This window comes from Hydra vulgaris, chromosome 07 (assembly GCF_038396675.1).
Source record: "Hydra vulgaris chromosome 07, alternate assembly HydraT2T_AEP".
Taxonomy (NCBI): domain Eukaryota; kingdom Metazoa; phylum Cnidaria; class Hydrozoa; order Anthoathecata; family Hydridae; genus Hydra; species Hydra vulgaris.
In genome coordinates this window covers 16,572,665-16,589,001 of record NC_088926.1, presented here as the reverse complement: position 1 = coordinate 16,589,001, position 16,337 = coordinate 16,572,665, and the positions used below count along the sequence as shown (strand labels likewise).

At 28.7% G+C, this 16,337-nt stretch overlaps 1 protein-coding gene across 1 annotated transcript in view; it reads right to left on the bottom strand.

Moving 5' to 3' along the window:
* Positions 1-14,099: 14,099 nt before the first annotated feature.
* The window catches only part of LOC100212517 (proton-coupled folate transporter), a 28,250-nt gene continuing 26,012 nt past the window's right edge, over positions 14,100-16,337 (bottom strand). Inside the window, exon 6 of the mRNA XM_065801206.1 lies at positions 14,100-14,634. Coding sequence (XP_065657278.1) covers positions 14,571-14,634 — 64 coding nt within the window. The 3' untranslated portion in view covers positions 14,100-14,570. The remainder of the gene's footprint in view (positions 14,635-16,337) is intronic.

The following is a 16,337-nucleotide window of genomic DNA, read 5'->3' as shown; positions in this document are numbered from 1 at the left end:
ACACAAATATATATGTGTGTGCGTGTGTGTGTGTGTGTGTGTGTGTGTGTATGTGTGTGTGTGTGTGTGTGTGTGTGTGTGTGTGTGTGTGTGTGTGTGTGTGTGTGTGTGTGTGTGTGAAATTTAAATGTTTCTAGGAAAGCAGAATCTTCTTTGTTTTATATACAAGTTGCTGGTTCTTTTTTTTGGTTAAAGCTATGTTTGGACCCACAAATAGAGAAACGATTCCCGATTATTTGTCAGAATTCATGTGGGCGCAAGGTTTTAAAGAACATTCTTATTTTCACTTTTGGATGTAGATGAATATCCCGTTTGATTATTATTTTTGTATATAGTAACATTTGCCTATCTAAAATATTAATATATTTAAAAAAATATGTATATAATCTGAAAATAAAAAATAAAACTTATTGAAATTCGATGTTTTTTCAAGAAAAAAATACTAAAATAAAAAGAAAATACACAACAAATTTATCTATAGAATGTTTTAGCGGAATAAAAACCGGGCTATCAAGTTTTTTTAATGATTAAGATCATAATATTTACCGCCTTAATTATAACTTAGTCATGTTTCAAAAAAGATGGTGAATATTAGCGTTTTTGGTATATTTTTTTGACACTTCAACATCAAATTAGAGAACTTTCCTTTGGTTTTCAGGTCTATGTTTTTATTCGATTCTTAATCAGGATAAAATTCTCTATCATAATCATAAATAAAAATAGGGGGTAGAAATATAAATTAGCACCGCGGCGCTAATCTCTATTTGTGGGTCCAAAAAAATTTTTTATTTTGGTATTTTTTCTTGAAAAAACATCGAATTTCAATAAGTTTTATTTTTTATTTTCAGATTATATACTTTTTTTTTTAAATATATTAATATTTTAGATAGAAAAATTGTCCCCTCAGTATTATCTTGTTCTATGTCGCTAAACTATGGTTTTGAAAAAAAGGCATTTGAATTTTCAAAAGCCCTAAAAATGTTCAAAATAAACTTTGCACCAAATTTTGTTATTATAAAATTGTCAAGGTCAATATATAATACCCTTATAAACCATTTTTAGAAAATTATTGTGTATTTAGTGTTTAAAAAAATGATTTTTGACTTTTGAGATAGAACAAATTACTGACAAACTTTACAAAATACAAAAATTGTATAATGTTCTATGTCAATTTCTTTGGGTTTTTTTAATTATAGTTTGTCCAAACATGCACAAATGTCATATTTGGTGAATGTTTTGAATGTATTTTTTACCAAGGACGGATACAAAGATGGGAGTATCCCCCCCCCCCCCACCATCTTAAGAATTATCAATCTTCAAATTATTATTGATAGAAATTAAAAAAAAAATAAAAATACAAAATATTATTTTGCAACATTTGAATTTTTGGCAAAAAAAAGTTAGTTATATACACATTTAATATATTTATTAGTAAACTAATTTATAAGCATTTTTTACGCTCTTCGCGTGCATCTTATTTTTGTTCAATATGACTTAGATGCTGAGCCCGTTCACAATCATATAATGTACCTTCAGCACTTTTGATTTTAAAAAATTTACACTAATTACACCTATCTTTTTTTCTTTGCCGGAAAGAATTATTGAACTTAGTTAGAAAAATGATCAAATGAAACAGTGGTTTTAGCTGAAAAAATCATTTTTTTTGGTCATATAACCCCCTCCCCCCTAGGACAATGACCTGGATCCACCCCTGTTTTAGACATTATTTGGTTGTGTTCAAGTAAAACATTTTTTTTTTCATGAAACAATTATATTAAGACATAAAAATAGTTAAGAAAAGTACATGGGAGATGCACATGAATTACTAAACACAAAGAGTTGCCATATAATTTCTATCAATCTCAGGCATGTAGGGCATCATTTTTTTAATATCTTCATTCTTTTCTTTTGAAAGTAAGTGGCTTTTTTTGGTCTGAATTGACAGTTTTGGTGCAGTTATGGGATATGCTGTAGATTTCTTTTTTCTTAATGATTGGGCACCTGCAAAAACTGAGGTGAAGCCGTCTGCATGTTTTGTTTTAAATGAAACAGTAAAAGGATGATTGGAATAGTATTTTAATTGCTTTATTTGAGTAAAGGGCACTTTGGTAAAGTTATAGCTTTTAGCTCCAGCTTAAATATTTAAAAAATCAACATCTTTCATCTGCAGGATATTGAAAGGTTTCTGTCGCCTAACAGACTTTAGTATTCTGATCAGACCCAGTGGACTGTATACCTCAGTTTTTTTTAATTTTTAATCAATGCTGCTATGAACCGCATCAACCTCTTGAACACAGCCATGTCCGCTTGCAGAAAACTTTTGCGTGATAGATTCAACATCAGGATGAGCATTTAAAAAATGCTTTATTGCCGTGCTCATAATACTGTTTCTATTTTGCGGAACGCAAGAATCTGACCATAAAATGAGGTTCTTAAGTTGGTAAGCACAGATTCTAAAATTCGTAGGATTGCAGATGCCAAATCATTTCCGGCTCTGCCAGGTTGGCTTTCAGACCAGATACAACAATAAACATCTTTATCTAAAGAAAGATGTGCTGTCATGTTATAAACAGACAGCTTCCTAAGATAAAAGAAGTTGGATATCTCAGCCTTGGGAACTGTTAAAACATTTTGTAAATCGAAACAGAGAACAGGATGTCCTGACTGTCTGTCTTTTTTGCGCTCTTCGCGTGCATCTTCTTTTTGTTCAATATGACTTAGATGCTGAGCCCGTTCACAATCACTTAAAATACCTTCAGCACTTTTGATTTTAAAAATTTCACACTTATCACACTTATCTTTTTTTCTTTGCTGGAAAGAAATATTGAACTCAGTTAAAAAAATTTTAGAGTATAAGTGCTTTTTAGCCGGTTGAAATCGTTTTTGCTGACAAAAGTCTTGGTAAAGCTCATACAGTCGACTAATAGACAATTCAGACTCAAAGTATTTTCTATTTGTATTAGCACGGCAATAGTGCGAGTCTATAACCGGAATACTATATATGTGTTTCCTAACGCCATCTCTGACCGCGTCAGGAATTTTCTTTTTTGTATGTTTACCTTGTTTTCTTGGGGTAGGCGTGTTTGTATCTGTTTGGAAATGTTTATAAAAATATGAAATTCTTTTTTGGCTTATGTCAAGAGTGTTTAAAAAGAAAGGTTTGCAAACTCTGATAGGAATCCCTGCCAGGTGAAAAAAGTAGGCAAATGAGTATTGCCGCCTCGATGAAATTGCAAGTGTTCGTTTAGTTTTTTCACAATACGTGTTGTATTTTCACTATAAAAGTGTGCTTTGAGGTCATCATTGAGTCCCCAAAATTTGTTAAATAGTAACTCCCGTTGCTCTTGCGGAAAATAAATGTGGCATTTAAATTTACAGTTAGTACAGTCCTTCTCATTATTGAACTCTCTCTTTCTTCTTATCACTTTATTCCTGCTTTTATACTCCGGGCCAGCTTGACGCCTTTTTTTATTGACATTGTTTTTCCAGCTATCTGGATTTCTGGTTCTTTTAAGTCCAACTTTTTTTTTTGTCGAAAGTAGCTCTATTGGCACAACTATTTCTAAATCCGTATGTAGTAGCTTATTGTGGAAACTTGAATCGACACTGTAGAAATAAAAAGTATAAACTTTAGCTACATTTAAAAACAACATAATATTAAAAAAAAATCAAAAATTAATGACAATTGGAATTTCATAAGCATCGTAATTAGCAGGGTAATATAAGTTATTTTTTTACAGTTAGGAAATAAATAATATAAAGAATTTAGTCTTACTTAAAGACTTTGCACAATATATATATAGTTATTTAAAGGCACAATATATATAGTTATACATATAGTTATATATATATAGTTATACATATAGATTTATAGTTAGTTAACTACTAGTACTGTGTATGAGAGCTAGTCTTAAGTTATTTTAACCCTTTAATGCACGATATTTATATAATAGTTGATAATGCATGATATAATAGTTGACTATTTTATCGTTAAAAGAACATAAAATGGAATCCAATTATCGGAATCCAATCGGAAAAATAAAATTTTCCTTTTTATTTTCAAATTACTAAACCAATAAACTTACCTGACGACATTTTGAAAATATCAAAATAAAAAGTCACGTGACTTGCGCTACAACATTGATTTGCAGATTTGGGCATTAGAACATTATAATACTAAAATGTTTTAAAAAAGTGAAATAGAATAAGATAAAACTAACAAAATACGTAAAATTGTAATTAGAACAAAGTCAAATTGAATAAATCTTGACGAAGCAGAGAAGGTAATAATTTATTGATAAGTGCAAATAATACATTATACTTTTTTAAACAATGAAAATTGGTTTTTGCAAAAAAAAAAAAATTTGTAGATAGAACAAGATAATACTGAGGGGACGAAATGTTACTATATACAAAAATAATAATCAAACGGGATATTCATCTTCATCTTGGTTAAAATTAATCTAGTTCCATCAGATTATATACATACTTTTTTAAATATAATAATATTTTAGATAGACAAATGTTACTATATACAAAAATAATAATCAAACGGGATATTCATCTACATCTTGGTTCCAAAAGTGAAAATAAGAATGTTCTTTAAAACCTTGCGCCCACATGAATTCTGACAAATAATTGGAAATCATTTTTCTATTTGTGGGTCGAAACATAGCTTTAAATTTGGCTTTGCTTCTTTGCCACATTGCCTCAACCCTGTTTGTTGTAACATTTGTTGATGTTGTTGATGTTGACATTGCCTCAACCTTGTTTGTTGTAACATTTGTTGAACAATAGAAAACAACATATGTCGTATGAAGAAGGAAAAACTGATTACATGAATATAACTTGCGGTGTTCCCCTTAGCTCAATTCTGGTCCCACTTTTATTTCTTTTTAATGTAAACAATTTCTATAAGTTTTCGAATATTTTAAACTCAGTAAGTAAAAACTGGCAGATGACTCAAAGTAATTTTATTCTAATGGAGATGTCAATCTTTTGTTTAAAATAGTTAAAAAGGAGTTTTTAAATCGAGCGGAATGGTTTAAGACAAACAAACTATCCCTAAATTTAAATAAAGCTAAGTATACTTTTGTTCATAGACTTCACGATAAAGAAAATATTCCTTCAAAACTTCTTGATCCTGATATTGGCTACTCTAAAATAATTAGAGAGTCATCATTAAAGTTTTTAGGAATGATACTTGACGAAAACTTGACATGGAGAGAACGCATAAGAACGAAAGAAAATAAATTTTCAAAAAATATTGGCATACTATACAAAACTAAGCAATTATTAAACCAAAACTGCTTAAAAATCTTATATTTTTTCCTCATACATTGTTAAATAAACCATGCAAATATTGCATAATGCAGCTCTAATCTAAGTAAAAATAAAATATTGTTTAGTAGACAAAAAACACGCTGTCAGAATGTTTTTAGTTCAGGTCGGTTCATACATTCTAAAGAACCATTTAAAAAGCATCACAAACTCAATGTTTTTCAGTCAAATCTTTTTCAAATTCTTATTTTTATGTGCAAACTTCATATTAAAATAACTCCAATAATATTTAGTACACTTCTCAATAAAAATAATCACAAGTACCCTACAAAATTTACAAATTATAATTATGAGCAATTTAAAATGAACTATTTGGTTACTAAGTTTTCTATTGCCATCATAGGTCCTAAATTATGGAACACTTTATTAAATAACGACCTGAAAAATTGTTCTTCTCTATTCAAGCAGAAACTCAAACAAAACTTACGATGTTAATAAATTAATGAACACTTTATTAAATAACGACCTGAAAAATTGTTCTTCTCTATTCAAACAGAAACTCAAACAAAACTTACGATGTTAATAAATTAATGAACACTTTATTAAATAACGACCTGAAAAATTGTTCTTCTCTATTCAAACAGAAACTCAAACAAAACTTACGATGTTAATAAATTGTTCTTCTCTATTCAAACAGAAACTCAAACAAAACTTACGATGTTAATAAATTGTTCTTCTCTATTCAAACAGAAACTCAAACAAAACTTACGATGTTAATAAATTGTTCTTCTCTATACAAACAGAAACTCAAACAAAACTTACGATGTTAATAAATTGTTCTTCTCTATACAAACAGAAACTCAAACAAAACTTACTAACGATAATAAATTAAACTATTTGAAGGATCCTTTTTTTTTTTTTTTTTTAATTGTTAATTTTTAATCTTATTAACTTGTCCCTTATTTAAATTTCCTTTAAGTTATCCTATTAACTTATCTTTAGTTTTTAGGTGTGATTATTTCTTATTTTCTTTTTACAATTTTCTTTTGATTATAGGTTAGTACCTGATCTTAACATACTCGTGAATATTTGTAAATAATTTTTAAATAGTACTAAGTAATTGTATGTTTCTCTTTTAGGAGGTACCTCAAAAAACAGACTGAATTTTTTTTTGTTTTAAATATCATTTTTAACAATTTTGATTAATTTATTATGTCTACTCTTATAATAATGAAATAAAATTCAAAATAAATAAGCAAAAGGCTTAAATTATCCTTAATAGATTTGGTACTGGAAAATAAAGCGCTATAGCAACGGCCCTTAGAGATATATTTCTTGCAATATCTTGAAAAATACAAGTCCAATTTATATAATTTCTTGTGTGCTTATGACTAAATTGTTCCTCAAGAACTCTTGTTTGTTTTCGATTTAATACCCATAAATTGAAACCTCATATTCGTTTCTGTAAGATATAGATTACCCTTTAGTAAAATTTTCTTTGATTGATGGATGTTTTTGATTAATTTTCTGTTAACTGGGTTCAAAAAAAAAGGTATGCTAAAACAAAAGCAAATAAAAGAAAAATTCATAAATTAGAAAAAGATTCTCTAAATAATTCACATGCTTTACAACAAACTATTTTGTCTGCACATTCACCAAGCAATGTAAGTTAATGGGCATCTGGAAAAAAAAAACTTCTTTGTGATATGGAAAACTTTAATGATATAGAAAAAGAGTGTAATATAATTATGACCTCAAATTTATTTTCAAGATAGTTCAGTTATTTTCAAGTTTAATTCAGCACATTTTTTAAACATATATAAAACTACTTATAAAGTTTGGTTTGTAGTACATGTATGGTTCTCAAGATCTTTTTGTTAAAAAAAAGTCCATATTTTTGCCTAATTTTTGCAAGGTTATGCGCATAATTATCGAGCAGGGGGGTAAAAGAAATTAATTTTATTATTTTTTGAAATGATTTAATTTAACTTTTCAATAAAATATAAATGTTCAAGTTTTTTATATTAGAAAAAAATTATAATATCAAGTTGTAAATTTTTTTTCCTTTTAAAGGGTACTACCACCTTAATGGTTGTACACGCTGATGAAAGCACGTCGTGGCGCAGTGTAAGGCAAATATTGCCTTCTTTTAGCCCTGGTCATGCAAATTTTACTTATATAACACGGCATTGTATTCTTTCTTTTATGAAGAAATAAAAAAAAATTAAAAAAAAAGTTAAAAGTGATCAAATTGAAAAAGCCCTCTCTCTTTATCCATGAGCCAATATCGTTATACTTGGTGACTTTAATTTTCATCACACTGAATGACTTGGCTCTAGTGACTTACTCTGCAGGCAATAAGGTTGACAACTTTTGTCTTTCTCAATCTCTAACTCAAATAGCCAACTTTCCAATTCACTTTCCAGACAACCCAAATCATTTTTTTTATTGTTTATTTTTTTGCCGTTTAATAATTTATACTGTTTTGAAGCATATAAATAAAAATAAATATTGGCGGGGCAAGAAGAAGACTTATTTAGCTTTATCACCGAGCCCCATTTTCACGTATTTAAAAAAATCGTAATATTTAAATATCTATAGTTAACAAACTATCTACTAAAAAAATGTAAAAGTATAATAGATAACGATTCGTTGTCATTTAAAGAAAATTTACAGAATCAAAATTTAAGGAAAGAGTAAAATCAACACACCTATCCAAAAATGGTCCCAACTTCAATTTTGAGGACCAAAAAAACGACCTTGGGGCATTAATCTGGTCTCAGGACTCAGGTATCACCAGATGTAAAAATTAAAATCTAATCTCTAAAGCCAAAAGAGAAATACACATTTAAAGTTATATAGCACTTTGCGCTACTGATCGCACTTGGAGCCCTGTTGTAAATCTATTTTGTTTCTTTTTCACTTTTGGGTTATGGAGTTTTTAAAAATTATTAAAAACTGCTTACATATCTGTGTTGGCTATAACCTGACAAAAAATTAGCTCTTTAACACTTATGGTTTGTGTACAGGGACGTAAAGTATAAGGTATGGTTATATATCCGTTTTTAGTGAGGCACTAAAAGCCTCTTTAAAAAGAAACAACGTTTTAAAGTATAATAAAATAAGGTTAGAATAAAAACGTAAAGACGATGCTTTACGTTTTTATTCTAACCTTATTATTGACTATGGAAGTTTCAAAATTTAATAGAGTGAAGCCTTGGCATGTATCTTTCAGGCTTTAACATACATACATACATACATACATACATACATACATACATACATACATACATACATACATACATACATACATACATACATACATACATACATACATACATACATACATACATACATACATACATACATACATACATACATACATACATACATACATACATACATACATACATACATACATACATACATACATACATACTGACATACAGACATACATACATACATACATACATACATACATACATACATACATACATACATACATACATACATACATACATACATACATACATACATACATACATACATACATACATACATACATACATACATACATACATACATACATACATACATACATACATAAATACATACATACATACATACATACATACATACATACATACATACATACATACATACATACATACATTCATACATACATACATACATACATACATACATACATACATACATACATACATACATACATACATACATACATACATACATACATACATACATACATACATACATACATACATACATACATACATACATACATACATACATACATACATACATACATACACACATACATACATACATACTATAGCGGCATAAAGTAAGTATACACCATTGAGTTTTGCATACATTTATTATTTTAAGCAATTAAAAACACTGTAAATTGTTGCAAACACAATTTTTATTTATCAGAATCATCAAAAACAACACTCTGTATCAAGAACATGCAGTTTGATCAATATTTAGTATGGTAACCTCGCGCTTTAATAACATGTTTCATACGGTTTGGCATTGACTCAAACAGGCGAGTAATTGTAACAATTGTTCCATGCATCTTGCAAAATTAACCAAAGACTATCCAAGTTAGATGGCCTCTTTCCTTCAATGTTCTTTGCCATAACGCTCCACAAATTTTCAATCGGATTCATGTCCGGGCTCTGAGCAGGCCAATCAAGTACTGCCGCCTGATTACGCCGAAGAAAATCTGTGACAGTCTTGGCCTTGTGGCATGGTGCATTATCATGCTGAGAGAAGAACGAGTTAAGTTGCCCAAACAGTGCACTAGCAGAAGGAAACATTGTGTTTTGTAGTACATCAATGTACTGGTGTTGGTTCATACTTCCAGTACATCGATAAAGGTGCCCAAGCCCATAGCCAGACATACACCCCTAAATCATTAAACTTTTCCCTCCATGCTTGACAGTTGGCGCAATACAGTTTTTACTGAATTTTTCACCAACTCTTCTTCGCACAATTACTCGTTTGGAACTAAGGTACAATTCGAAAGAACTTTCATCACTGAACAGGACATGTTTCCAATCATCTACTGTCAAGTCTTTGTGTGCTTTGGCAAATGCCAATCGTCGACAAACGTTTGTAGCTGAAAGCAGTGGCTTCTTTGCAGCCACACATCCACGAAGACCTGCTTTCAGAAGGCGCTGACGTACAGTTCGAGTTCCCAGAGTAACCCCATGTTCTTCAGAAAGTTTTCTACCGAGTTGAGGGGCAGTGAGTCTACGATCCTGCAAGGACATTCGAACTAACACTCTGTCAGTGTGTGGAGTTGTTTTCTTTGGTCTTCCAGATCGCCTCTTATCAGCTGTTGAACCAGTTTCGATATGTTTATCTATTATTTTCTTAATACCCATTGGTGTTGCTTTAAGTTCTCTGGCTATTTTTCTTAAACTTGCACCTGTTTCTGCCAAGAACACTGCGCGAAGTCTTTTTTTCTGTTGTCAGTCGACGATATTTGAGCATACCTTCAAATATAAAAATGAAAAATTACACAAAATATATCAGACAAATGGCCAAATATGAATAATGAAAAACCAAAGACATTAATTAATCAGTATTAGCTTAAACTAACAAATTGTAACTAAAAATTCTCTAAAACCCAACATGCATCTCAACAATGGATAATAATAATTTGGCCTAAAGTCAAAACTGGTCAGAACCATTTTGAAAGTTTTTAGGACAATAAAAAAAAGTTATTTGTTAATTGTTATTAAAAACTTAATTATAATAACAATACTATAACATTGTAAAACAATTACTAACCTTGTCTTCAAAATTTGCACAATTAAACAACACAAAGTTAACTCTTTAAAGTTTAATTTTTAGTACACAACATGAGTCACACTTGCTATTGTAAACAGGAAGCGCAAAGAATATTGATTAAGTAAATTCACAGAATGCAATAATTGCTTCTATTATGTTTCTAAAAATAAGAAATACCACATTAAACTATTATTTTTACGATTTGGGTAGGGTGTATACTTACTTTCTGCCGCAATAGTACATACATACATACATACATACATACATACATACATACATACATACATACATACATACATACATACATACATACATACATACATACATACATACATACATACATACATACATACATACATACATACATACATACATACATACATACATACATACATACATACATACATACATACATACATACATACATACATACATACATACATACATACATACATACATACATACATACATACATTCATGCATAAATACATGCATACATACACACATATACATACATATATACACATACACACACTTATGTATATATATCCATATACATATAAACACATATATATATATTCATATTCATATAAACACATACACATATAAACACATATACATACACATACATACACACACACACATATACATACGTATACATATACTTTTTTTTTTTTTTTAAATTCAGAGAGTTTGTAGTACATATACAAAATAAGAAATATATATACGTAGTTAATAATACAAGCTTAAATAAAGATCAAAACCTAGCGCAGCTATTGTATTTACATTTAAAGTCGTTCAATATAATAGCGTAAATAAAATAAAATATATATAAACCAAATATCGTAGTCAATGCAACATTCAATTATATTCAAATAAATGTATACAAATAGTAAATTTAAATTAATACTGAATAAAATAAATTAATATTTAGGTATTAAAGAGCTAAGTATAATTTAAAAGTATGTAAGTATATTATCAATTGAAAAAATTAAAAAAAGTTTTGGTTGTTTAATAGAATTATAACTTCTAAAAGAACTTATTTTTTTCTTTTAAAGAATATAAATCAAGAAAGGGGGTTGGAGAAGAGTTGGTCACTTGAACATAAACACAGAGTTGATCATTTGAACATAAAACAAAGAGCATTAAAAACATTTACCTGATATATATTAAGAATATTCATATTAATTAAGAGAGATTTTGAGTAAGACGATGTTTGAAGTCGCGCAATGTGCTTCTGTTGATAATAAAGTGGTTTTAAATTACTTTTGTAAGCGCTTCCCCACACAATATTAACATAATTAATATGACAATGTATAAAAAAGTAATAAAGTTGAATTAGTAGATATTTATTCAAAACGCTTCTTACTTTATACAAGACTCCAATACTTTTTGCCATTTTACTACGTAAGTTTCTGATGTGATTTCTTCCAAAATAGCTTTTCATCTATAATAATACCTAAAAAGTTTGTAGACGTTAATCTTTTTATTTGAATATTATCAATATAAAGTATAGACATATCACTTGGGAGTAAAAGTTTTTTAAATGCTGGATAAAAGAGAGTCCATTTAGTCTTTTCAATATTGAGCGATAGTTTGTTTGATTTCAACCAATTAGAGATTTTTGTTAACTCAATATTCATATCATTAAAAAGTTTATTGATATTATTAAATGATAAGAAGAGGTTAGTATCATCAGCAAACATGATTGTTGTTAATTTTGAGGCTTTATAGAGATCATTTACATACATTAAAAATAATAAGGGTCCTAGTATAGATCCTTGTGGAACTCCACAGATTATATTTAGAAAGTAAGGTAAAGAAGATCCTTCGACGTGGACATACTGTTTGCGATTTTTTAGGTAACTTTTAAGTAACATTAAAACTTTTCCGGTAATACCATAATATTCAAGTTTTTTAAAAAGTGTTTAATGGTCAATTGTGTCAAACGCCTTAGATAAGTCTATAAAAAAGCGTAAAGTAATTTCTGATTTTCAAATGATTCAGTTATGTTTCGAGTGAGATGAATTATTGCATGTTCTGTAGAGTTGTTTCTCATGAAGTTGTATTGGTTCATGTATTATTAATAGTAAGATGATTGTATACTTGGTTAAACAAAATTCGCTCTAAAAATTTTGAAAAAACAGAGAGGACAGATATTAGACAGTAATTACTGACATTTGAGGGTTCAAAATCGATTTTTCACTTAATGGTTGACGAATGAACTCACTTTTGCATATTCCGTGAATTGAAAATCCATAAACGGCCACAATCTCTGCTAAAGACTGTCTCTTAAAATAAAATGATGCAAGAGACCTACTCGCTTTTGCAGGGACTTTCGCACAGTTATTTGGACCAGCATTTTGATTGTCATTTAAGTTAAAATAATAATAATTTTATGATCATGTTGCAATTGTCTTATTAATCCACTGACTGACGAGCCCTTATAGCAGAATAAAATTTTTTTGCACATTTCAAACATATGGCTTGTTCGTTTCTTTTTGCATTTGAAAATTATATCGACGCAGAATCAGCCATAATAAACAATATTTCGGCGAATCTAAGTTATATATTAAAACAAAGATATTAGTTTTTGGATTAAAAAAAATAGTAAGAATATTAAAGAAAGTTTTAAAACTTTTAACCAATTGAAACAAAACAGAGTTGAAATTGTCAATACAGGAAAGAACCTAACCTCTTTAAAAATCTCTTTACTTATAAATTTTAATGAGTGACTAGCGTTTCGTATTTCTAATAATGACCTTATGTTTGCTTAAACTCACGTTTTATAAGCCGCTAAAGAACATGCAGCGTTCTGTATTTGAAATACTTTGTATGTTTGCTTTGAATCACGTTTGATAATTTTCAGAGGTAACAAGAATAGTGAAACATAAGAAATCGCCGGGAATACCCGGCAAAAATCCTCTACTTTCACTAAAACAAATGACATTGACGAAGCAAAAACAAATATTATTCAATATACAAAACAACTGAAACTAAAGTCAATTACTATAAAGAAGTCTAAACGTTTTCTAGACGTCTAATATGCGTTTTCTATTTTTTGGGTAAAATGTTATTTTGCCGCTATTTTTTAATTTGATTACACACTTAATAATAGTACGCGAATCTGTTTTTTAAATAGCACTGAACTTATTTACTAAACATCAAGCATAACCAAATTCGTTAAATTAGGAAATTAACTAAAAATTAATAATTACAGCCTTGCTTTTATTTTTCCAATAACTGAAATGTTTAAAAAAACAAATTTATTGATAAAATAGCTAATATCTAGAATAAAAATTTAAAAAGTAATTACTAATATTTTGCTACAAACTAAATCAGCGATCAAATATTTGTTAACAACGTCAGCAAAAGCGTCATTAATAAACCTCTTATCAAAACTGTTTTAATCAACATAACAAAATAAAGTCTTTGATATAGTGATATTCATGCAAGCTTGTTATTTAAATTCCTAACGTATGGAATAAACTTTACAATTCATAATTGATTAATTTTTTTAAACAGTTTTATTACATACAATGGGAAGTGTCAAAGTTGCATAAAATTATAATCTTGTACTGACATATAACTTCCTTTTAAAAACTGAAGGATTCAACCCCCAAAAAGATACTTTTTTAATTATATCATTTTTTGGGTTAAATCTTTAAATGATAAAAGAAATATAATAAAAAATATTATCAACTTAAAAAAAAAACAAACTATATTACAAAAATTTTAAAGTGGTATCTTTTTTGGGGGTTTAGTCTTTAAATGATAAAAGAAATAATAAAAAATATTATTAACGGAAAAAAAATAAACTATATATTACAAAAATTCTCAAGTGGTATCTTCTTTAAATTGTTCATGCATGATGTCAACATTTTCGAACAAACTTTAGTTTTTGACTCTCTTTTCTCGGATAATCTAAAACGACTTTGTTTCTTAGCAACCATTTTGTATTCTCGTTTTTAAGTGTAAATTATTAAAGGTAATTTATCGTCTTTTTTTTTAGAAGTAATCGCCCAATATAATCTAAAGAAATAATTATAAATAATATTTGTTTGTTTTTGAAAAAACTACTATATATGTATGTATGTATGTATGTTTGCATACATGCATGCATACATGTTATTATGATAGCCATGTCTATTTGTGCAACCACAAATCACTACAAATCACTACAAATCACTACAGCAGAATGCTGCTTATCATACTCACGTATTTATTTCTCATACTCATATCATGTTTTTATTTATCTCATGATCTACTTTACTTTTTATTGTTACTTTTTTATTTCGTTCCAAACATGACAAAAGAAAAGGCGAAAAGAAAAATGTTATCAATAAAAACATATCAATAAAAACTAGCTTGGAAAACTATTCTTTTTTTGGGCAGCTGATGGGAATTAGGGATGATGGGGAATGATGATGATGGGAATTAGGGCAGGAATCAGAGGCTTGTTAATAAAGAGATTTGATTAGTAGATGAAAAAAATGTGCTTGGTAAAATTTTTTTTGTTTTAATGAAGTTTAAGTTGAGCTAAAATGATTTTAAATATTGATACATTTAATTAAAAAAATTTAATTAATAAAATTTTTTGCAACGCCATCTTTACCACTAACATTTTTATACAAATTAAAGATAGCCGCACTTACGCAAAATAAACAAATGTTTTAATTGTGTGGGTAAAAAAAAATTTTTGAGGACGAAGAATAATGTTTTCAAACAAGCGTAAAACACAAAATTACACAAAAAGAAAGTTTGGTGGAAGTCCTAACCCTCTTGCAAATACAGAACCACCCACAAACAGACAGATTATTCAAGATTTTTATTTTCTTAACAATATTTATCCAAGTTATTGCTTTAGCGAAATTGTAAAACTGATAGCTGAAAAAATAATCATGATTTGGAAAAAAGTTAACACTCGGCTACCATTAATGTCCACTTATTGTGTAGAAAAAAAAGTTGGAGTACTTCTTAACTTATCATGGTTACTTAACCGAAGTAAATACAAAGATTAACAGAAAAAAACACTTCTAAAAAATTGGATAGGCTTTTTGATATCAGTTTCTGCACATGTGATCTTAAAGTATATTCAGACCTAAAATCCGTTGAAAATAACAGAGAGTTTGTTTGCTTTGGTATTAATGGTAAAATTAATGGAGCAACTAATTCACCAAACCATTTTGCTGGAACAATAGGTAAAATGGCAATTATCAATAATGAGCTTAATTTAGTTGTTAATTTTGGTGTTATTAAGTCTCCAATTATTGTTTTAGAAAAAGAAATTTTAGATGATTTAAGTAGTGAACAGAGGCTTTTATATGAATATTGCATTGCAATTGTCACTGGAAATATGAGTGTTAAATATTCAAGTCGGAAAACTGGTCTCCTTAATCATTCTCGTTGATTAACATTGGCAATAAGGTTGATGTCTTTATATGTCCGAGTACTAGTTCCTGATTCTGAATTAATTATTTTGGTAACCTATATTGTCCAAGTCTATGTTCCTACATGGTTTCTCCATAAAAAGAGCAATAAGTGACACAAAGCTCCATCAATTATATATTTTATGATTAACCAAATCAAGCTCCAAGGAAAAGAGGTGCAAGTTATTTGCTTAGCAAACTCAAGGTTCAATATCTTTTGCCTACTTCCTGAGAATATTTTGTTAAAGTCAGAGGAAATATAAGATTAATAGCAATGCAGAGATTACTTGATATTAGAAATTGTAA